Source organism: Psittacula echo, assembly GCF_963264785.1.
Source record: "Psittacula echo genome assembly, chromosome: Z".
Taxonomy (NCBI): Eukaryota; Metazoa; Chordata; class Aves; order Psittaciformes; family Psittacidae; genus Psittacula; species Psittacula echo.
In genome coordinates, this window is record NC_137742.1 from 45836630 (window position 1) to 45860854 (window position 24225).

Here is a 24225-nt window from a genome sequence, read left to right on the forward strand (position 1 = left end):
TTAGTACTGACTGACACTGTCTTTTGCTTGCTTTTGACAAAAGTTCAAGTGTCAAATTGCTGCTTAACAAATACAAGGCATCAGAAGTCAGGTCTACAGCTGCTAACACGTATCTCACCACGTTTGAAATCCTGAGCACACTGGGACCTCTCACCTGTGAGTAAGCCCCTAAGTTTGTAAGACTGGGTATTTTTGTTTTATTTACAAATCATTTTACAGAATTTGCTCTTTTAATTTTCCTTATGCATTCTCTAAAACATCTCATTTTTATGTTTCATTTTACATAATACATGTGCGTATACATGTTTTGCATACATATCTGAAATAACCATTTACCCAGCTTCCACTAGCTGAATTAACTGAAAAGTGTTTTAACATACCAAATAATCTATCTCAGATAATTACAAAGAGGAAAGCTGCTTTCTGACTTCTCTAGGTTTTAATACCATCACCTTTGACAGAATGGCACATCTGAGTTTTCTGTATGTACTTTCAGCGATACAGAGGGTGGTGTGTTGGCATTTAATCTGTTCTATCTACAGTTGGAATAGTTTTTTAATTTTTTTTAATACATGTAACTGAAAAACCACTGTGGAATAAAGTGCTTTTCAGATACCTGTTTCATTCTGCTCCTGAGATCTAGGCTTGAGATTGTGTGCAAATGCATCGTGTATCAACAGAGGTAGACTAGATGCGCAAAACATGATTTTATGGTTACTGCCATTATTACATATTCTTTGTACAACATGGTGGACTGACAACTGTCCAGAAGATAGGGTAGCACAAGCACTGCTTATCCTTTATTGCTCAAATAAACAATGGAAAAACCACTGGTTTAACTGTTGTGACAATTACATTCACTCAGGTATGTTTGCTGTTCTTTAGTCAACTTCATTATTAAACGGATAGGTTAAGTTTTAAACAAAAACCCCTTATATTTGGCCTCACACACACACAAAAAAACCCACAACCCTGTATAAATAGAATTTTGAACATAGAATTGATAAGCAGAATCTTTTATGTTTTCCCTTATATCTGGGAAACATATTTAAACCAGCTTTTCCTATTCAGAAACTAGTATGCTTCCTCATTACTCCTTGACTTACAAGTCAAATAAAACTTTTGGATTCCTTTGATGCTACTGTGGTGGCTTGTCAACTTACAAATACCATCAAAAACCTGCATTTCCCATCCTGTCTACAGGATATGAACTTACATGGGATTTAAAACTGGATTAAAATTTCCGTGAAAGATAAGAACATTAATAATTGCATTGCACAACAATAATACGTTTAAAATTACATAAGTTACAGGTGCTTCAGTGCTCTGACTAATCATGAAATATAAGAATAATATAAACTCTCTGAACACAAACAAAGCAGTATTATAAAAGCAATCACTAGCCTGTAATTACCCATAATCTCTTGCATGTTCTCAAAAGCCTCCAGAACAGGCAATGAACAGCCACACAATATTTGGTAGGCTGTTTTTCTTTGTTTCCACTTTTTACGAGGCATATTTCTTTAATAATTGCTCTTAGCTCTAACCAAGAAGGGAAAATATTTGTAACATAGAACAGCTTAAGTGAAAGTATAATGTACAACAGCTAAGTCCCAGTTTTTATTTCCTTTTACCAACTCCAGTGAATGTCCTGTTTATGCCTAGCCTATAACAGCATTATTTTATACCCATTAATTTGGCTGCAGAAGTTTAACTTGGTCCTTCCTTAGAGGAAGTACTCATCTTTACTTGTCATCCTCATGACAAATTAAAGGTAGAGTATCTCATAATACTGCCTTTCTAACAAAACACATCCAAATGGAATCAGGGAAAGGCCGCAACGTTATTCCTATTAGTTTAATCCCTAACAACATCGAAGTTACCTGGCTGTAAACACCAGTGTGCGAGAATGCGTGTTTTTGTGTGTCCCACGTTCGTGTGGGGTACCTGCAGACAATCACTTCATACAGAGGCTGACATCTACTGGCATTTAGTGGTATCAGTTCTCACAACTTACCTACACTTCCTTGAGGCTCTGCTAATGCATTGCAGAAAGGTGACTCTTAACAAGGTGCCAGAAACAAAAGAATGGCTGCTTTGTTGTACTCGACAGTGTGGGGAAGAGTCTCATGCCTATATCAAATAAACTTCTGAAACCAGCAGCAGGGAAAAATGGGACAGAATAAATTACAATATGGGAGCAGAAAACCAAGTAATATGACGACAGAGATACTAAAAGGATTTTAGCATAGATGACTTGACCATACGTAACAGAGTAACCATACATATATATATATATAAAAATATATATAGGCTTACATAATAGAAGAGGGGAAACAAAATATGTGTTGTGCAGAATACCATTTGTAATTTTACAACATGATGGAAGGATGTGGCTTGAAGAAAGGAGTAGTTACTTATTTTTTTGGTTTTTGTTTCTGACCGCATCACAAGTCATTCATTGTAGCCACTTCAAAACCAAGGATGTTTTCTAAACTCTCTGTGTGCAGTGTTTAACACAGATCCTCAGATACGAAGCCCCTAAATACTAAAAAACTCCCCATAAATATGAAGAATTAGTTATCATAACAAGTGTTGCAGAATTCTTCTACATCTCTGGAATACTACGGGCAAGACAAAAATCAGTCCAACTGCATGCACTGTGCATACAGGAAAGAAGATCAGTAAATTAGTTTTCCTATTAGTGAGTATCCTGAATTGTTGCCCAAAATTTCAGGACAGGAATCTTAACACAGAACTCTCACTACTGCAAGCATCATCAGACAGCTAAGACTCGAAACAATGCCACACAATCTGGGCAGCAATGAAGCTGGCTTCCAATCTGGAGACCACTATTAAAAGAAAACGTTCACCTTCCCTTAGAAGATGACGTATTAGAATGCTGTGAAGTGGAAAGCTGTGTACCTATTAATATAAAACAAACATATGTGTACCTGTATGTAACAGAAAGAATGCCATCTACTGGTATTTAAGAATATACACCACTGTTAATAAGTTAGTAAATAGCTATCATAATAAGCAACAAAGTTGTCATTGCTATATACTGGAAACAACTGTGTCCTGTTCCAAACTTTTCCTCACATACTTGGCATACTGTATTTTAACAAATACACATAAATCATATATCCTTAAAAAAAAATAAATAAAAAATCTTTTCATAAAACAGACACAGAAGAAAATACAATTTTCTAATTCTAAGGTCGTAAGACCTTATTGCAGACTTTCAATACTTAAAGGGGGCTTCCAAGAAAGATGAGGAAAAACTTTTTAATAGGCCTGTTGTGATAAGACAGGGGGTAATGGTCTTAAACTCAAAAAGCATTGATCCAGACTACATATAAGGAAGCATTTTTTTACAATGAGGGTGGTGAAACACTGGCACAGATTGCCCAGAGAGGTGGTAGATGCACCATCCGTGAAAACATGTAAGGTCAGGTTGGATGAGGCTCTGAGAAACCTGAGCTAGTTGAAGATGTTCCTGCTCATTGCAGGGGGGTTGCACAAGATGACCTTTAGAGGTCCCTTCCAACCCAAACTATTCCCCGATTCCACAGTGAGAAAAAACCTATTCTATGATTCTACTTCCCTTTTTCATCTCCTGTTTCATATAAAGGCTATTTTGCATATTTTATAAAGATATGAGGACAATTCCTCTATTTCTCAAAGATAACCTAGTCCCTCTCATTTCCTTCATGCCTTACAGATGCTTTACTATGCTCATTGCCATAGAAATATTGAAAATGCTTTGGTAACTCATTCCAAATAAAGCCAAAATACATGAAAACATGCACACCTACATATCACACTCCCAGATCTTGACTTCTTTCCATTTTTTTTCCATCAGCTATTCTCCACAACTTCCCTGCAGTTCCACTAATGTCTACTTTCTACCTTCGCTCTTGTAATATTCAGGAGTAACTAAATAATCTTGCGAAGTTCCAGTAAATCAGTGAACAACACTTCCCTGACAAACAAAACAGTAAATTAATCCTTAAATCCTAAAATTTTAAGAAATACAATTTTGCTGAACTCCCGTTTTTATAACAGTGCTGGTTTTATTCTGTTCTTAAATATTGTTGCCTAATCAAGATGTATGTCAATGAGTTAAACTATTAAGAATGACAAATATTGTCATTCAATACTCAACAAACACCTGATCAGACAGCTGGATGATCCAAGACACATGCAAAAAAAAAAATCTCTTGACATCTAAACAGGAAAGGAAAACCAAACACAAATGTAAGCGTACAGTGAGATGTAACTAAGCATCTTGATTTGTAACTAAGCAGGTGCATCTGTCCCAAAAAGTAAATCACAAATGTTTCCATTCTGAACCATTACTGAGCGACTATCCTTTTAATGCTAATTCATTAGCCTTAGATATACTGCTACACAGAAAGCAAAGGTCGTAAAAACCCATTTTGCTGAAAATTCTGGCACAGATTCAGAAGTACGGGTGAAAGGTCAGTGCTTCATTAACTGAACCAACTCAATTAAAATTGTAGTTTAATTAAAAAGTCAAGATGATCATAAAAAACGCAGGTCATCCGGAGAACATCACTAAAAATCTCAAACATCCTGTGCTTAATTGGCAGTAAATTTCTTGATCTGGCTTTTTTGAGCAATCCACTGCAAAACACTTCAATATTATTTAACACAATAGACAGAATTCCATAAAATTTAGTCTAAATAAATACAATTTCAAGGTAAATCAAAAAGCTGGCATGTGGAAGACAGATATATGCCTTCCATTCTTCTGGAAAACAAGATTCCCATTCAGACGCTCTAAGGTGTCCTCTTCAGGAGGCAAGTAACAATACTAAAAGTAACAATACTAAAGACAGAAGGACTTGATGTTGTGTTTTCAGATTTATAACTCAAATTTAAAAAAAAATACCAAAGCCAAACAAAACAACAACAAAACACACACACAAAGCCAAACCAAAACACAAACCCCTTTTTACAAGGAACATTTGAGCACTGCTGTACAATCAGGCATTTCACTAAATACACACTATATTAAGCAATTCAAACACGTTTCCATGTTTGCTATTCATAAAACCTCCTAGCTCCTTAAAAACCAGAGAAACTCCAGCAAGCAAATGTTGCAGTTTTCTGCAAACGCTATATTTGGCAAAATGGAAATCCTTTACCTGAAAACATGTTTGCATTATCAAAGAGGTACTCTCAAGTGGTGGATTTTGTTCACTGAGTTCACAGTTTCCAAAGGAAATAACAATATAGTATCTGCTTTCCACAGCATACATTTGGAAACAAGTGGTGTCCACCACCTTTCCAACATTGCTTAGCACAGCAGAAAATTGCGATGCTAAACTCTAAGAGGGGAAGGCAAGGACTGCAGACCACAATTCAAAACCTTGATCTTTACCTTTTTAAAAAATAGAGTATTCCTCATCAGTGTATGCTGAAGCATTAAGTGAGGAGAAAAAATTAACTCTCAGCTGCAGAGTCAAATGACAACGCTACTGTGGAGGTCACCCCCACAGAAGTTGAACAGCAGTTCTTACATATAAACCCCTCTTCAATGGCACTTGCATCAGTGTGTACGGACCCAAAACAGAGCCCTATTCTGTGTGGTCATGGATGGCTTTCCATCCATACCTTGTAGGAAGAGCTTAAGTACCTTAGATAATCTATCATTTCTTTTCAAGTACAGGAAAGTTTTCCATAATAGTAAAAACCTTTTAAGTAGCATTCAGTTTTCAGAGCTTATTTAGAATTAATTTCTGGATTTCAATATTCGTTCCATCATGTAGCCACAAAACTGCCTCCCTCTCAGCCCCCAAGAATTTATTTCATCTATATATTTTAGACTTTCAGACATTTTATCCATAGCGTACCACAATGTACTTGGCATCTTCTCCATCAGGGAGTGAATATCCCTGCTGTAAAGAGCTCCCGTTGTTACAAACAAGGCCAAGGTGAGATCAGACCACTGCAGAAGCTGGTCATCCAGTCAATACAAACCAGCTGACGCAAACCTGAGAATAAGACTGAAAGCAAAGGTATCTTGATCTCTTTCTGTGACAATCTTTTGAGACACATCTCATAGAATCATAGAATAGTTAGGGTTGGAAAGAGCCCCGAGATCATCTAGTTTCAAATCCCCTGCCATGGGGATGGATGCCTCATACTAGACCATGTCACTCAAGGCTCTGTCCAACCTGGCCTTGAACACTGCCAGGGATGAAGCATTTAGAAGTTCTTTGGGCAACCTCTGCCAGTGCCTCACCATCCTCTCACTAAAGAACTTCTTTATATCTACCGTGAATTTCCCCTGTTTCAGTTTAAACCTATTGCCCCTTGTTCTATCACTACAGTTCCTAATGAGGAGTCCCTCCCCACATCCTTGTTGGCCCCCTTCAGATACTGGAAGGCTGCTGTGAGGTCTCCGTGCAGCCTTCTCTTTTCCAGGCTGAACAGCCCCAACTTTCTCAGCCTGTCTTCACATAGAAAATGAAGCAGTACAAGAAACAATAGTATTAAGTGTGCCCTAGATGGGTCAACAGACTTACTGGATGTTTTGGGGATTTTTAGATATAAGTCATTATCACACATGGCAAAAGAAAACCTTCAAGAGCAGCCAAATACTTAACTTGGCTTTTCTGTGCAAACAAGCATGATAATTCTCATAATATCATTAAATTTCAATGCTGATTGTAAAAAAAGGAGGCAAACCCATTTTTTTTCAAAAAGTTTTGTGATAATGCACACTGGACAGTAAGAAACAGAGAATAAATTCTAAAGATTATAAAAACAATTTAATAATACCCTTTCTTTTAATCTCAACTTTTGTACCTTGGTGCTATGCGTTTTTCATTTTCCCTTACTTATCCTTTTTTTTTTTTTATTATAAGCTTTTCAAGAGTTCTTTCTTTCCCTCCAATTAAAATACAAAAGTATTGCATTTCATATCATATTTTAGGCAACTAGGGAAGTGCTGAATGATAAAAATAGCTAGTAAAACATGTTTGCGCTTTGGATTTCTCCATGCCCTCTTCCCTATAACTTTCAGGTTAACTCTTGACCCATCAAGTCACGATGACTACTAAGATTGATTCAAAAACACAGAGTAGGTAGAAAAAATCCTGCAGGACTACAGTGAAGCTTGACTCAAACGCTTACATGTTAGTCTCAAACTAAGACCCTTTCAGGTGGCAGTGCTACCAAAAGCAGTAGCCCCAACTATTAAGTAAGAAATAAACTACTAAAGAAGCCTACAAGTATTTTCAGCTTTAGCAGACACGCACATAAATAATGATTAGGCTGCTATATTCCCACTGGTTGTAAGGACTATAAGATACAAATAAAAGCACCAAATATTAGCAAGTCCATTAATATTTATAAGCATATTTTGACATGGACCCATGGAGCGCGCAAAGATGTAAAAAATCAACAATCCTCAAACTGCTATTCAGCAATGTAAAGCACTAAGCATCAATGTGCTGCAAGTTATTTACATGCTGATGTGCTTTGCTAGTTCAGTGTGGAAATACATCACATATGAACAGATGTACCATGCAAAACCCTAAATTTGGGATTAAAGTTAAACATTCATTATTCCTTAAGCCACTAAATATAAATCCACAGACAAGCACTAAGCCTCCCCTCTCTGACTGCTTTGAAGAAAGTTTGGATAGAATTATATTCTTCATAGGCAGGAGATTACACAAAAGCAAAAAGAATAAAATGAAAGAGCAAATGTAAGTTGTTTTCAAAACAAGCTATGGCATTTCTCCAAGTTATTTATTTTGTCCTAAATAAAAGGGGTTTGGTTTTTCAATGATACTTGCTTCCCTTCTGACTGGTGCTCACTGCTCACTAATCAGTTATTTGAATAGTGAGCTATTATATGAGTTATATGAATACCTTGGTGCATCTACGAGGTTAAAACTCATCAAAATTACCCATTTTAAAATGCCACATCTTTTTAATATTTAATATAACAAATTAATGTTATAAATACAGTGATATATACCTCAACACCATATGTATGCAAGTTGTGTTTGGAGCGGTTTCTTAAATGACAGTGTCTCTATGCTATATATGCAGCACCTTTAAATAATCAATTTAATTTAAAGCAGTCCTGGGAAGGATTCATTCACTTACCCGTATCCAGCTGTTGGCCTTCAATTCCACAGGGTTCCGTGGTTCACTGCTGTATAGACAACATAAGCACCACATCAGAGTCTTCTGGCTTTCATCTGCAGGGAAAAAAACAAATAAGGATACATGTGGGAGGTGAAAAAAAGAAAAAAAAAAAGGAAGAAAAGAAAGAGAAATCAAAACACAGAGAGAAGTACACACAACAATCCCTACCATCTGCAAAACTAAAGCCCTAAGTATCAGTCTTAATTCATTATACTTCTATTCTACCAGATTCACACCTCACATTTAATGTTATTCATACATAGGTTTTGTGTAATCATTTCCTTCAATAGAAGTTTAAAAGGTATTAAAGAGCTCAAAATCTATACAATACATGCATGACCTATTGATGAATTTATATAATAATTTCAAGCGATTTCAGAATCAATACATTTCAATTCAGTATCAAAATAATATAGTAATAAACAATAATCAACAGTAGTAAAATAGTTATTACATTGTGTCCAAAGCTTGCACAATCGAAGAATGCTCACTTCTGAAAAAGTTATGAGTTCACTCATAACAATAATATAAAACATCAAGTTTTCTGTAAGAATACATTAGGATTTTCCATGCTTCAGGAAAACTACATTTCTGCAGGCAGAATAATAGCTAAATGCTGATGGAAAAAAAAATTGTATTTTGATTTTCTATTCAGAATGAGATCAGGTTTTAGTTAATTCTAAGCCACTGTTGGAAATGAGCTGCCTCCTCTCACATACTGTTATGCCTCCTCTCAGGTACTGTTATAGAACAGCTGATTATTTGGAATAAGCACCTTAAGAGCCATTCAATTTGTCATTATTTCCTGCAATTTTGTTCTCAATAGGTTTATTTGTTTGGGTGGGGTTTTTTGTTTGTTGGCTGTTTTTGTTTTTTAACATTCTTTGGCAGACACCCAGAATAAAACTTCACTATTATTGTTAATAAAAATTATGAAAACTGGATATAGTATTGTAGCCCTGATATAATATTCACCTAGTAAGCATATTAATCTTGTTAAAAATAATACAAATTAGTAATATCATATGAGTTTTAAAAGTTATATTAGGAGACAATCTGATTATCAAACTCAGCAAGTTTTCTTTTGTTTTCTGTGTATGTTATCCAGGATGTAATAAACAGCATTATTTAGAAGTGCTTTGTTGGCAAAGCCTGAAGAAAAAATAAAAGCTCCATTAAGTAATGCCTGTATTTTCACCAGATCAGAGAAGCTAATATTGATTTAAACCAGTATTCCTCAATAAATGTCCAGCAAGCCTGTAGGCCATTACTGGCCTCCCACTGACTAACATCTCTGCACAGAAATGGTTACTCAAACATACAGACTTAACTGACTACAATTTGGGATATTCTGCCATTGTGTGGGGATTTATTTATTTTTTTAATATGGATTTTTACAAGGCTAACAATTTCCTAGGTTGTTCAAGATTGGAGTTAAATGAGGTATCTTGCATACTACTCAGCAGAAATTGAAAATGTCTGTACACTCTGATTGGAACTATGTCCAACTAGCATTCAGATATCAGCACTAAGAGACAACTCCATTTCCTTCAAAAAGTGTTTCACCTTAAAATTCTGATATGAAATTATATGGGAAGAAAAATAAACAAATACTGGTTTATTCATTTAAATGACTAAATGATAGCCATTTGCTTCTTAGAAAATTAAGATTTTAAACATTATTTATTATCAGTAGTAAAATATCTGTTTATAAAGTCTGATCATTTCCAATTACATTAATTATATTTAAAAAAACCCCCACACCTATATCAAAAAAGGCAAGGAGAAAAGAAAAACAATCAAGTCCAAATCGTCTATCCTAAATAATGTATATACATAGTTCAAGTGTTCTTTCTTTTGACTATTCATACTATACATCTACAGTATGACATTAAGTTATTTTATTTAAGTTACAGTTACTTTTTTGGCTATAACCAAAATGGAAGAAGCCTCCCATAGGTCTATGAAACCTATGGGTCTAGGAAAAGGGACCAACAGTCCTCTTGCTGAAGAACCTAATGACACTCTGAGGGACACTCTCAGGTTCATCATTTTCTTTTCACAACTGCTTTAAACTGATGATGAAAGATGGGAAGATCAAGAATAAGGAGGGACAGATCTCAAAATAATTATGGCAGCCACATAAGATAACCATGCCAAAAGACCAAACACAGCCACAGAAAACCTGCTGGTGGCTTTTTTCCTCCCATTCTTCTACTAACTCTGATCTCCACTGAAAACCCATCATCAATATATGCACTGAAAACCATTATCAGGATATAAATTAAAGCATTTGATCTTACGGTGCCATGAAAGAACACTCACTACTAAGATACCCGATCAGTACATCAAGAGGAAAAAATTAGTAACTCAAAGGTGAAAAATGCATCCCATAAAAGGTCACCAGCTATCTTCTTGAATTCTTAAGTAGGTTAATATTGTAACGCCAACTAAATGAATGAAAACTCTCCATGGCACAACAACAAAAAAAAAAAAAAAAAAAAAAAAAAAAGGAAAGAAAGAGAAGAAAAAAAAAAAGGCATAACACAGTCAGTTTCTAAATTCCCTCTCATGAACAGGGCCAGATGCAAGGAACTAATCAGAAAACCCTAATCTTACAGCCAGAAATACTCTTTTTAGAGCTTCTTGTAAAGTTTTATTGAGATATATCAGATAATGTTGATTAGCTACATTTCTTGTTGATTAAATACATTTCTGTGGAAATGAATGCATACGCAAGCATGCATGCTCACACACATATAGTGACATACAGAGCCACCAAGAAATTCCCCAGCATTTATAGTATTAGTTTGGGATTCAAGATACTTGGGATCAAAACTCAAACCAGGAGTGTCCTACTGAGAAGACAATCCCCCAGGCCACATAAAAAAAATATTAGAATTCCTTACCAAGACTGAATTCCTCATGTATCCCTTGTGGCTTAGGACCACAAGTACAGCCATGAGATTTTCTTCAGTTGTGCTTCCTTCACGTTAGCATTCTAAATAAGGCTAACTTGGTCACCTCCTGCTCAGGAGTGTTTATGAGGAGATTATTTTCCCTTGGAGACCACGCTTCCTGCACTGAGTGGTCAGCCATGTCAGCTTCCAGCACCAACAGACATTTATCTGACATGATAGGTATTGTGGTTTGGACATGATGCAGAAGTATAACGTTTTTCCTCCTCCATTTATTAGTATGAAAGACTGAATTGAACAAAATTAGTTCCTCCTATTGCAAGGGTGGCCTGGTCTCAGACACAGCTGAATGAGCTATTTATCCACATGAGAAATTACATGAAACCCACTTGAGAGTCAGCATCTGCTACAGCCAGCACTATCTTAAAGAGTGCCTTCAGAACTATTGCCAAACAAAATCAAAATCCGCTGAATCCAAAATAACAGCAGTTCAAAGATTGCTCAGGTGGCTCTAAAAAGAGGAAGTGGTGGGAATGTATAAGCAGACATCTTCAGGACTACTGATGTTAGAAAATCTACTTGACTCATCTTTAAGCATTGAAGTGAATGATTCAAACTTGAGCAAGTGAAGTTCGTTGACTCAGCTTGCTTGTAGCTTTGAGACCAAAAAAAACCTATACTAAAACTTCATTCTCTTGCAATCTTAAGAGGTAATGATCGACTTGCAAAAACAGTACTTTTCTTGTTTGAGAAAATGCTGAGGTACCCAAAGAAGAGGAAAGAAGTAGAGGAAACCAAAAGCGTATTGCTGGGATTGTTGTGAAAAGGAGTCAAAAGCAGAAACACATGGCTTTCAACTGTGAGGGAAAATACAGATGAAGCTGCTTTCTAGACCAGAACATATTGTCAGCTCAGAAAAACTGATGGTCTAAAGACTTGAATACTCCAAACAAAAGCTTAGAAGAAAAGAATATGTGTAATTGTAAACATCAAAAAATTACCAACATTCTAAAAAACTAGAACTGTGATCAAAACAGGGAGCCTCTCCATTGTAAAAATGTCTACAAAGTACAAAAAGGCTTTTCTCAAAAGGTGCCACAAAAGCACACATCTGCCGCTCTGCAAAAGTGATTTATGTTTAAATCAACAGTTCCTTCCCAATTTTTCCTTTCAGAGGGGAAGTGCTGACATAACATACACCTACCATGTGTTTTGCAGACAAGTTCATTCTGCTTGTGCTTGGTGCTGAATAGAAGACAAAGCCAAACCAGAAGACATATGATGTACTTGACTTAATAAGCCTATCTTAAGAAGCTTAAGAAGCACTTATCTGTCAGCCTGACCCGGTACCGAGGGAGGTGTGTTGCCTGCCTGGGGCACAGATCAGGGATGTTGTAGAGAGGCTGTCTGCTCTAATAAGTCGCACAGACTAATACTCACTTCTAGTGATCCATGTGGGTCCTAGCGAAGTTGATAGCAGTAGCCTGGAAAACATAAAGAAGGACTACAGAGCCCTGGGAGAGGTGGTTAGGGGCTCTGGAGCTCAGATTGTCTTTTCATCTATTCTCCAGGATACAAGGGAGGACCCCAAAAAGGCTAGGAGGATTGGCCAGGTTAATAAATGGTTAGAAGGGTGGTGCCATAGTCAGGGCTTTGGGTGTCTTGAACATGGGACCCAAGTTAGTAGGCCAGGTCTACTGGGGGCTGGTGGAGCTGGTCTGACAATGAAGGGGAGGAGTGGTTTTGGTAGCAGGCTTGCCAGACTGGTCAAGGTTTCTTTAAACTAGATGTGTTGGGGGAGGGGAGCATCGTTCCATCCCAACACACCCAGTCAGTTGCCAGCACCCATAATAAATGCTCGGAGCAATGTAGAGATATTCCAGCCACTTCAGCCAATGAGCCGGCTTCATTTGGAGCTCGGCTCAGATGCCTCTATACAAATGCCCGTAGCATGGGGAATGAACAAGAGGAATTAGAGATGTGTGCACAACTACGGGAGTATGATATAGTAGGCATCACAGAAATATGGTGGGATGGCTCCTATGACTGGAGTGTTGGAATGGAAGGTTACAGGCTCTATAGAAAAGACAGGCCTGGCAGGCGGGGAGGGGGAGTTGCTATTTATGTTAGGGATAGGCTGGAGAGTATGGAACTCTGTCTGGGGATGGGTGAGCAGTCAACAGAGAGTTTGTGGGTCAAGGTTAAAGGGAGAACAGCGATGGGGGACATTACTGTGGGGATCTGTTACAGACCACCTGATCAAGAGGAATCTGCGGATGAAGTGCTCTACAGACAGATAGGAACAGCCTCGCGCTCACAGGCCCTTGTTCTCATGGAGGACTTCAACCATCCTGACATCTGTTGGAGCGATGGTACGGCCCAGCACAAGCAATCCAGGAGGTTCCTCGATTGTGTGGAAGATAACTTCCCTCAGCAAGTAATAGAGGAGCTGACAAGGAGAGGTGCCATGCTTGACCTCACAGTATCACAGTATCACAGTATGTTAGAGATTGGAAGGGACCTCAAAAGTTCATCTAGTCCAATCCTCCTGCCAGAGCAGGAACACCTAGATAAGGTTACAGAACACCTAGATAAGGTTACCTCGTGCTCACCAACAGGGAAAGGCTCATTGGAAATGTGACTCTTCAGGGCAGCCTTGGATGCAGCGATCATGAGATGGTCGAGTTCGACATCCTCAGGACAGTGAGAAGAGCGTGCAGCAAGCTCACTGCCCTGGGCTTCGAGAGAGCAGACTTTGGCCTATTCAGGAACCTGCTCAGTAAGGTTCTATGAAATACAGCCCTAGAGGGCAGGGAGGCCCAAGACTCTTGGTTGTTATTCAAGGATCACCTGCTCCAAGCTCAGGAGTGTTGCATCCCAACTAGAAGGAAGTGCAGCAGGAGGCCCAGGAGACCTCCTTGGATGGGTAAGTAGCTGCTGAGGAAAACTCAAAGGAAAAAAGAGGCTTATAGAAGGTGGAAGCAGGGAGAGGCAGCCTGGGAAGAATACAGGGATGCTGTCCGGGAAGCTAGGGACCAGGTGAGGAAGGCTAAGGCCCAGTTAGAATTAAACTTGGCTAGGGATGTTAAGGATAACAGGAAGGGATTTTATAGGTACATAGTGAATAAAAGACAGACTAGGGACAATGTAGGTCCGCTCCGGAAGATCATAGAATCATAGAATCATAGAATAGTTAGGGTTAGAAAGGACCTTAAGATCATCTAGTTCCAACCTCCCTGCCATAGGCAGGGACACCCCACACTAAACCATGACACCCAAGGCCTCATCCAACCTGGCTCTGAACACCGCCAAGGATGGAGCATTCACAACCTCCCTGGGCAACCCATTCCAGTGCCTCACCACCCTCACAGTAAAGAATTTCTTCCTTATATCCAATCTAAATTTCCCCTGTTTAAGTTTTAACCCGTTACCGCTTGTCCTGTCACTACAGTCCTAGATGAATAGTCCCTCCCCAGCAGATATCGGGAGAACTGGCTACCCTGGATTTGGAGAAGGCTGGGGTTCTTAATAACTTCTTTGCCTTGGTCTTCACTGGCAAAGGCTCTGACCACACTACCCAAGTCTTGGAAGGAAAACACAGGGACTGTAAGAATGAAGACCTTAGGCCCACTGTAGGAGAGGATCTGGTTCGAGACCATCTTAAAAACCTGAACATACACAAGTCCATGGGACCTGATGAAATCCATCCGCGGGTCCTGAAGGAGCTGGCAAATGAAGTTGCTAAGCCACTGGCCATCATATTTGAAAAATCATGGCAGTCGGGGAAGTTCCCAACGACTGGAAAAAGGGAAATATAACCCCCGTTTTTAAGAAACGAAAAATGGATGACCCAGGGAATTACAGACCAGTCAGTCTCACCTCTGTGCCTGGCAAAATCTTGGAGCGGATTCTCTTGGAAGGCATACTAAGGCACATGAAAAACAAGGAGGTGGTTGGTGACAGCCAGCATGGCTTCACTAAGGGGAAATCCTGCCTGACCAATTTGGTGGCCTTCTATGATGGGGCCATGAAGGAACTGATGGACAGGGGCAGAGCAGTTGACATCATCTACCTGGACTTGTGCAAAGCCTTTGACACTGTCCCACATGACATCCTTGTCTCTAAATTGGAGAGACATCAATTTGATGGGTGGACTACTCAGTGGACAAAGAACTGGCTGGATGGCCACACACAAAGAGTTGTGGTCAATGGCACGATGTCTGGCTGGAAACCAGTAACGAGTGGTGTCCCTCAGGGATCGGTGTTGGGACCGGTCTTAACATCTTTGATGGTGACATGGACAGTGGGATTGAGTGCGCCATCAGCAAGTTTGCCGATGACACCAAGCTGTGTGGTTCGGTTGATAGGCCGGAGGGAAGGAATGCCATCCAGAGGGACCTCGACACGCTTGTGAGGTGGGCTGATGCCAACCTGATGAAGTTTATCTATGATAAGTACAAGGTCCTACACCTGGGTCAGAGCAATCCCAGGCACAGCTACAGGTTGGGCAAAGAAGAGATTCAGAGCAGCCCTGCAGAGAAGGACTTGGGGGTGTTTTATCAATGAGAAAATGAACATGAGCCGGCGTCAGTGTGCGCTCGCAGCCCAGAAAGCCAACCATATACTGGGCTGCATCAAAAGGAGCGTGACCAGCAGATCGAAGGAGGTGATCCTGCCCCTCTACTCTGCTCTCATGAGACCTCACTTGGAGTATTGTGTGCAGTTCTGGTGTCCTCAACATAAAAAGGACACGGAACTGTTGGAGCAAGTCCAGAGAAGGGCCACGAGGATGATCAGGGGACTAGAGCACCTCCTGTACGAGGACAGGCTGAGAGAGTTGGGGCTGTTGAGCCTGGAGAAGAGAAGGCTGCGTGGAGACCTCATGGCAGCCTTCCAGTGTCTGAAGGGGGCCTACAAGGATGCTGGGGATGGACTCTTCATTAAGGACTGTAGTGATCGGACAAAGGGTAACGGATTAAAACTTGAACAGGGGAAGTTTAGATTGGATATAAGGAAGAAATTCTTTACTGAGAGGGTGGTGAGGCACTGGAATGGGTTGCCCAGGGAGGTTGTGAATGCTCCATCCTTGGCGGTGTTCAAGGCCAGGTTGGATGAGGCCTTGGGTGTCATGGTTTAGTGTGAGGTGTCCCTGCCCATGGCAGGGAGGTTGGAACTAGATGATCTTAAGGTCCTTTCCAACCCTAACTATTCTATGATTCTAGGTGAGCCAAAAATTGTTCTTTCCTGTATTTCCCCAAAAGGGGGCATAAAGCACAAGAGACAAAGTGTGACTTTTGGGGGTTTTCTTTGTAGCTGTAGTAGTAGCAGAAAGCTGGCAAAAGATTATTTTAAGGTACTCACAGAGAAGCACAGTATTAAGTTTTCTGCTGAAAAGTAGATCACAAGTTATTTATCAACATATCAACATCTCACTTCCCGAAAAATGTGCTGGAGCTGCTGGTGAGGTACACAAGTAGTGTCTCCTCCCTCCCAACAGTTTTTCTGTCCCCAATTTAATTTATCTCGTTCATTCTCACGTACACATATATACACTAGCAGTAAGAGGCTTTTAGTTTTTTATACACTTTTTTCCCATGTCATCACTTCACTGTTTTGTTTTTGATTCTACATGCATTTTCACTAGTTCACAAGATGAAGAAAACACACATTCAGAATGAACTCAATAAATCCAAACACACCCATGATTTAGTACAGCTTTACACCAATGCAAAAACAAACCAAGTATCAGAAAAAAATAATTCTTTTATATTAGCATATAAAATAGAATATTCTGACGTATAAATGCAAGAAAAATTTCTGTTGAAAGTAATCTGGAACACTTGATTTTATACATATTGAGAACCTAACAAAAACGTAATTAATATGTCAAGAAAATAAGAAAAACATCAATTGTGATGCACAGAAACACTCATTGGGTTTAAAATCTCCTGCTTCCAAGTAAAGATTCTCTAACTAATCAATTAAATTAATTAGCTCCCAAAGTAAATTTAAGATTTCATAATGCCACATATTTTAAATAATTTGGATAATCTTTTAATCTCCAAAATTTACTTCAGTAAAAAAGATTGCTCTGCTTTTGTGTAAAAATCAAAGTATATAACAAGTCGTATTTTCCTAATTCCTGTAGAATAAAGTTCATGGAACTGCTGCAGAAATATCATTACATGTTCTTACCATATCCTATAACAAAAGGATTCCAACAAAGCCTTCCTAAAAGCTGGCCAATTAAAGGGAACTGCTGGATTGCTGCAACTGAATCCTGTTAAAACACAAAAACAAACAAAAAGATAATAAATATACTGAACATCAAAAGTAGGTTAGGAGAACTGCTAATGATACAGATTGTTGTAAATTACAATCCCAATGGTTTTGCTGTATAATGTTCTGGAAGCAGAACATCTGCAGGTATGTAATAAAAGCAGAACTTCCTGAGATTGGCTATAATGTTATAATTCAAATAAGTTAAATCTTAAGTAGGTAATTTCCTCTATTTAATTATGCTAGAAAATGTGTTCATTTGCCTCACATCCAGTAATCAGAAAACAGTATTAGTAAGCAAGATTTCATGATAATAAAAGCACAATTAAACTATATCTGTGTTCATCCTCACTGCTTTACATACTGTCTCAAAGTTTCTGAAGAAATTACTATGGACAAAACTAAGTGTCTTTCTGTTACTTTTGCTTGTTTTCTTCAACTTATGTAATGACTAACCAGCCAGTAACAAACTGCCATTTAACTTTTAACCAAACAGAAACCAGCTTCATTATAAAAGTAATAGACAATGTATTTTATATACAATCCTCTGCAATCAGTCTTTTTCTTCCATTTTTGTAGCTTTACTATCTAATAAATGAAGGCTTTTAAAAATGGTGCTGTTCTGAGATAACATGCAAGTAGCAGGAACGATAACCATCTCCTGCTGCTGCAATAAATTCCTTACATTTGTCTCACATTTGGGGCTAGCCCTAGACTTTCTGGGGCCATATTCACAAGGTCCATTTCAGGCTAAGCCTCAGATTACTTGAAGTAGCAACTTTTTTTTTTTTTTATTTCCCTCTTAAGAAAAAGACATATAGAAATACAGGAAGAAACACCACTCCCCCAAAAAACTTTATTTAAAAGTTAAATTCAGTTCAGAAAATGACAATGACTCTGTAGTCTTCAGATAAAAAGAATATTTAAAAATAAATACTTCCGTAAGAAGTCATCTTTATGCCATAACACATTATTTCTTAAGATAATTATACTGAAAAAGCCATGTTCAGAAAAACATAAACACAACTAAACATATAAAAAACTAAATTTGTTTTTTAAAAAAGCACTCACTAGAGTGCAGACAATAATTAAATTGCTAAACAGAACAGTCAGCAGCATACGCCAAAGATCTGACCATTCTGCTAGAATTCACTATGTCTGTCACAACACTGGGGTTAACGTGTCAACAGACTCTCTAAGATTTAATGGATCAGTTACAGTTTTGCATGTTAAGGCCTTTAAATAATCTAATTTATGACCTGACAACCAGAATCAAATTCTTGTTTAAAATATTTTTAAAGGGTTCTTTAAAGAGGCTAGAGCATTGGCTAGGAAATCTCACATGACAACAACCAATCAAGAAGAAAAAGCTCCTTTCACAATAAATCAGGGCAACAGGAAGCACACTCCTGTTTCCATTACCTGTGACGCCCCAATTTGCCTGTCTGATCCAGCAATACGTTAGGTCAATAACACAAACCTCTTTGCTACTATTAGCTTCTGGTTTTGTCAAAACATGGTGCAGATTGTTTCTGAGGGTGTCTTCAAAACAGGTCACTCTTCCTTTTAGAGTCACTTACCATATGTTTCAAAGTTTCATAAATCTCATGTAGGAACTTTTGGAGCTGAGGCAGATGAAGGCACACATCCTTCTGGGATTCCAGCGTGGTGGCTTGACCCCATTCAATAGCTTTATCCAACCAATATTCAAAGTTCAGTTCGGGCACTGGAGTGTCCTCAGCCATCCCACAATCCTAAAAAAAAAAAATTGTAACTCCACATCAGGCAGTCCTAACACTGTCTTCAAACCAGGAATGAAAACGGGAGGAAGGATTTCTGATAACTTTTTTTGTGCTCACATGTGAAAGGGAGGCATGAGGGGTGCCTGTGTTTACATCTCATAGGGGTGTCAATTTCCTTTGTCGTAGTAAGAGGGTAAAATAATAACCCCATTGTGACAAAGTAGCAAAGGGGTCACAGTAATCAGTAAATTACCTGAGAAAGTACCACCCAGCTGTGTCTCAGGCTTTTATTACCTGAATTTGTCATCACCAATATTTCACTCAAAGGATATTAGAATAATGTAAGTGTGCATTTATTTAGAATGCTTTGCATGATATAAAACTGAAAATGTCCATTTTCGGGTAAATGAAAGCATTAAAATAAGGCTCAACCAAAACAAAGGGGGTCAGGGGACCTTTGCTCGTAATTTCTACATTTGTAATTGATCATTAGTTTTAAGTACAAAAAGAGTATTCTCCTTCAAGGAAACATACATTTAGTACTTCAGCTCTTTTTTTTCTTTGTATTATTACGCAAAAGAGAATTAAAAATACAACCACATGCAGCTTTTCATATAACTCAGTTCTGAATAAAAGCTGTACCACATATAATCTATACCCAATGGCACACTTTGCTGTTAAAACTTTGAGAGATGAGCATTATTGCCAAGCCAGAATGTTAAATTCTGGACAAACTGCCAGAGTAAAAGACACAAAAAAAAATCCCAACCAAAACCCACAACACATTTTTCTTCTGCGTTGCCATTACATTTTTCGTTGGCAGAAGGACAGAAAATAGCACACGAGGCACTACAACCACCTTTTAATCTCTCTGAAAGAAACACCTCACAGGCTGAAAGAGCAAACAAACTCTTGCAGCCATTCAAACATTATTCTTTCTGTCAAGACTGTAAAGACAACTATCAATTAACACAGATGTGGTGGCAGTTTTTAGAAAGGAACTGTTGCTCACTTGGAGGCAATTCAGACACTCACAGATGCCACAGAAATCAATGAATATTTATCTTTGTAAGCTACAGACCAAAAAAATAAACCTGAACCTCAGCAGCAGGCCTGTAAATCAAGCTACCTTTATACAGCTAACCTTTACAATCATATCACTTATATAGCATGCTAATCTGAGCCAGATAAAAGTCTAAAGATTGTTAATAAACTTGTTTAATTTCTACAAGTAATAAATAAATATATTCCCCATAATGAATCACAGCCATTATTTGGCTTTGGATCCTGTCCAGAAAAAAAAAAAAAAAAAAGTAAGAATGTAAAGGTAAAGCTGTTGGCTTGCCAGAGTTCAATGCATATTTGTACTAGACATGTTCAAAGTAGTGTAAGCAAAGCCACTGCTTTTGTTCTCTATTACACTCCTCTTTCTACCTGCAACTACTGCTGTCAGCAGAAATCTTAATGGACATATACAGTGTCAAGATCTTGTTGGTCTTCTGTGAGTGTCAAAAGCAGGCTACAAGACTTCATCACCATAGCTTCCTGAAGGGACATAGGCACTAAGCAGCAATTAGCCATCAAACACTCTTATCATCACAGGAACACGATGAAGAACAAATTAAAACCAGGATCTGAATTTACATATTTTAGTAAATTAATAAGCCTGTTTGATGTTCCCAGGTGAGATTAATCCTCCCAAATAACTGAAAAACAAGTACCCTAACAAAATGGCTCCAGAAAATTCAAGGAGAAAAAAAAAAAAAGAGTGGGAAAAGGGGAGAACCACAAGCACTCCAACATTCTGGGGCCAGCCACAGGAGTTGATTAGGTATCAACAGAGAATCCCAGGTAAGGAAATCAAGGACCTTATCTCCTATACCAGATACCTGTAACTACTATTACAGTATGCCGAATGGCACTGCCACCACCAGGTAAGGTGGTCTTTTTCCAGATGTCTGAAATCCCAGCCCCACAAGAAAGGTAGTTTACCTCCCTTCTTAATTACAGCTTGTAGTGGTTTGCACCCAGCCAGTAACTCAGCACCACACAGTCAACAGGTCACCACGCTTCTTCCCCCCTCCCTGGGTGGGAAGAGAACTGATAAAACCCACAGGCTGAGGTAAGAACAGTTTATATACTGGGCATGATGTGCTGTGGCATGGAATACCCCTTTGGCTAGTTTGGATCAGGTGTCCTGTCTCTGCTTCCTCCTGGGTAATTGTGCCCCTCCTTATTGGCAGAGCATGAAAGACTGGAAAGTCCTTTTTCAGGAGAAGAGCTACTGAGCAACAATGAAAACATCAGTGTGCTATCAGCATTGTTCTCAGATTAAAGCCAAAACACAGCATTGCACCAGCTACTGGGCAGAAAAATAACTCTATCCCTGCTGAACCCAGGACACAACTAAATAAACTGGATTGCTGATTCAGAGAGACTCCTTAGCAACTCCTTCCTGGTCCAGAGCCTTTGCCTTGCAGAAAAACTGTCAAAAGATTTATATACATTATTTTTTAACTACAAACAAACAAAAGTCAAAAGGAAGGACATCAGCATAAATAGTAGGATAAAGGAAATCCTTAAAAGTATAGCCATTCTATATGCTGCTAGCTGCAAATGTTCATTTATTACAGTTTCTGATTGTTAATTCCCTTAAAATACCTGTTCTGAGTCTCCTGGATATGAGCAAAGTAGTGTTCCATCAACAGACTTGTTCTAGTCACATAAACCTGGTTTTTCTTCATCAAGAAACAAAGTAGTTCTGTGTGCAGTGCTATTCAAAATGCTCACCTGAAATGCATTAAATTTTCACAGTTGTCTTGTTGTATGAAAGCCTAAGCAAACAACTTGCACCAAAAAACCCAACTATACACTCTAGAGCTCAGAGGCCATTTTCAGAAGGATCAATCCTAAACTTGCTCCTTTCTCATCATTTGCTGTTGAAACAAAACCAGAGTTCTGTTTCTAAAGCAGTTAAGAAATTCCAGGTGCTGTCAAATGCTCCTTCATGGAAAAGTTTACAGGCAAAAATGGAGGAATCAGTTCTCTGTCTCATTTCTAAAGTGGATTAAGGGACAAATAAATGTATGTTTCTGTGCAATTAGTTTTCTGAAACTGCTCAAAATACTATAATATCAGAAATAAGGAGCAAGGATCTTTATGACTACGAGAACAGGAAATCTGCAGCGCGTATCTGTAATATACTCCTACATGTACACTGAAAAACAAGAGGAAATAAATCATCAAGAGTTACATGAAACAAGCATTTTTGTTTGCACTCTTTTTTTGAGGAGGAGGAATGGTTGAGCATTTCTGTGAAGCTTTATGTAACTATTCTCGTCAGTTCAATGGTAGTAGCATAAGCCCTTACAGCAACTATTAGGAACTGAATGTAGTTTTTCAGAAAAATATCATCACAAAGAAAATTCGTTAAGTGCTAAAAATATTGCTATTATCTGTTTTAGGATACAATCAATACACATTCTTGGAAAACTTATCCTGAGATCTACACGAGAGTATAAAGTGACATTCACATTTCCAAGAATTGCTGCATTGTTCATACAGGCCATTGGCCTTGTTTAGCATTTTAGTATGTGCTTTGATTCATCCTTGACCAGCACACTAATATGCACTAATATTTTGCTGCATCACATTACTTATCCCAAACTAAGACAAAACCAGAAAAAAGAATTATCCCAAGCACCTGTTCTATTTTGCAACAGCATAAATTTCAAGCTGAACTTACATGTTTGCTTTCTTGAGAAGCCTCTAATGAAATAGTCTTGGAAGGAAAACACAGGGACTGTAAGAATGAAGACCCTAGGCCCACTGTAGGAGAGGATCTGGTTCGAGACCATCTTAAAAACCTGAACATACACAAGTCCATGGGACCTGATGAAATCCATCCGCGGGTCCTGAAGGAGCTGGCAAATGAAGTTGCTAAGCCACTGGCCATCATATTTGAAAAATCATGGCAGTCGGGGAAGTTCCCAACGACTGGAAAAAGGGAAATATAACCCCCGTTTTTAAGAAACGAAAAATGGATGACCCAGGGAATTACAGACCAGTCAGTCTCACCTCTGTGCCTGGCAAACTCTTGGAGCGGATTCTCCTGGAAGGCATGCTAAGGCACATGAAAAACAAGGAGGTGGTTGGTGACAGCCAGCATGGCTTCACTAAGGGGAAATCCTGCCTGACCAATTTGGTGGCCTTCTATGATGGGGCCATGAAGGAACTGATGGACAGGGGCAGAGCAGTTGATGTCATCTACCTGGACTTGTGCAAAGCCTGCGACACTGTCCCACATGACATCCTTGTCTCTAAATTGGAGAGACATCAATTTGATCGGTGGACCACTCGGTGGATAAAGAACTGGCTGGATGGCCGCACACAAAGGGTTGTGGTCAATGGCACGATGTCTGGCTGGAGACCAGTAACAAGTGGTGTCCCTCAGGGATCGGTGATGGGACCGGTCTTGTTCAACATCTTTGATGGTGACATGGACACTGGGATTGAGTGCGCCCTCAGCAAGTTTGCTGAGTCGAAGGAGGTGATCCTGCCCCTCTACTCTGCTCTCATGAGACCTCGCTTGGAGTATTGTGTGCAGTTCTGGTATCCTCAGCATAAAAAGGACATGGAACTGTTGGAGCAAGTCCAGAGAAGGGCCACGAGGATGATCAGGGGAGTGGAGCACCTCCTGTACGAGGACAGGCTGAGAGAGTTGGGGCTGTTGAGCCTGGAGAAGAGAAGGCTGCGTGGAGACCTCATGGCAGCCTTCCAGTATCTGAAGGGAGCCTACAAGGATGCTGGGGATGGACTATTCATCAGGGACTGTAGTGACAGGACAAGGGGTAACGGGTTCAAACTTAAACAGGGGAAGTTTAGATTGGATATAAGGAAGAAATTCTTTACTGAGAGGGTGGTGAGGCACTGGAATGGGTTGCCCAGGGAGGTTGTGAATGCTCCATCCTTGGCGGTGTTCAAGGCCAGGTTGGATGAGGCCTTGGGTGTCATGGTTTAGTGTGAGGTGTCCCTGCCCATGGCAGGGAGGTTGGAACTAGATGATCTTAAGGTCCTTTCCAACCCTAAATGTT

The 24225-nt window shown here is 39.0% G+C and overlaps 1 protein-coding gene across 1 annotated transcript in view; it reads right to left on the reverse strand.

Moving 5' to 3' along the window:
• Window positions 1–19138, reverse strand: part of FANCC (FA complementation group C) — a gene marked incomplete at its 3' end in the record, with an annotated part of 78129 nt that extends 58991 nt beyond the window's left edge. The window contains exons 1-3 of the mRNA XM_080637960.1: window positions 18971–19138; window positions 17307–17391; window positions 8152–8246 (exon numbers count right to left, since the gene is read on the reverse strand). Coding sequence (XP_080494086.1) covers window positions 8152–8246; window positions 17307–17391; window positions 18971–19135 — 345 coding nt within the window. The 5' untranslated portion in view covers window positions 19136–19138. The remainder of the gene's footprint in view (window positions 1–8151; window positions 8247–17306; window positions 17392–18970) is intronic.
• Between the last annotated feature and the right edge of the window lie 5087 nt (window positions 19139–24225).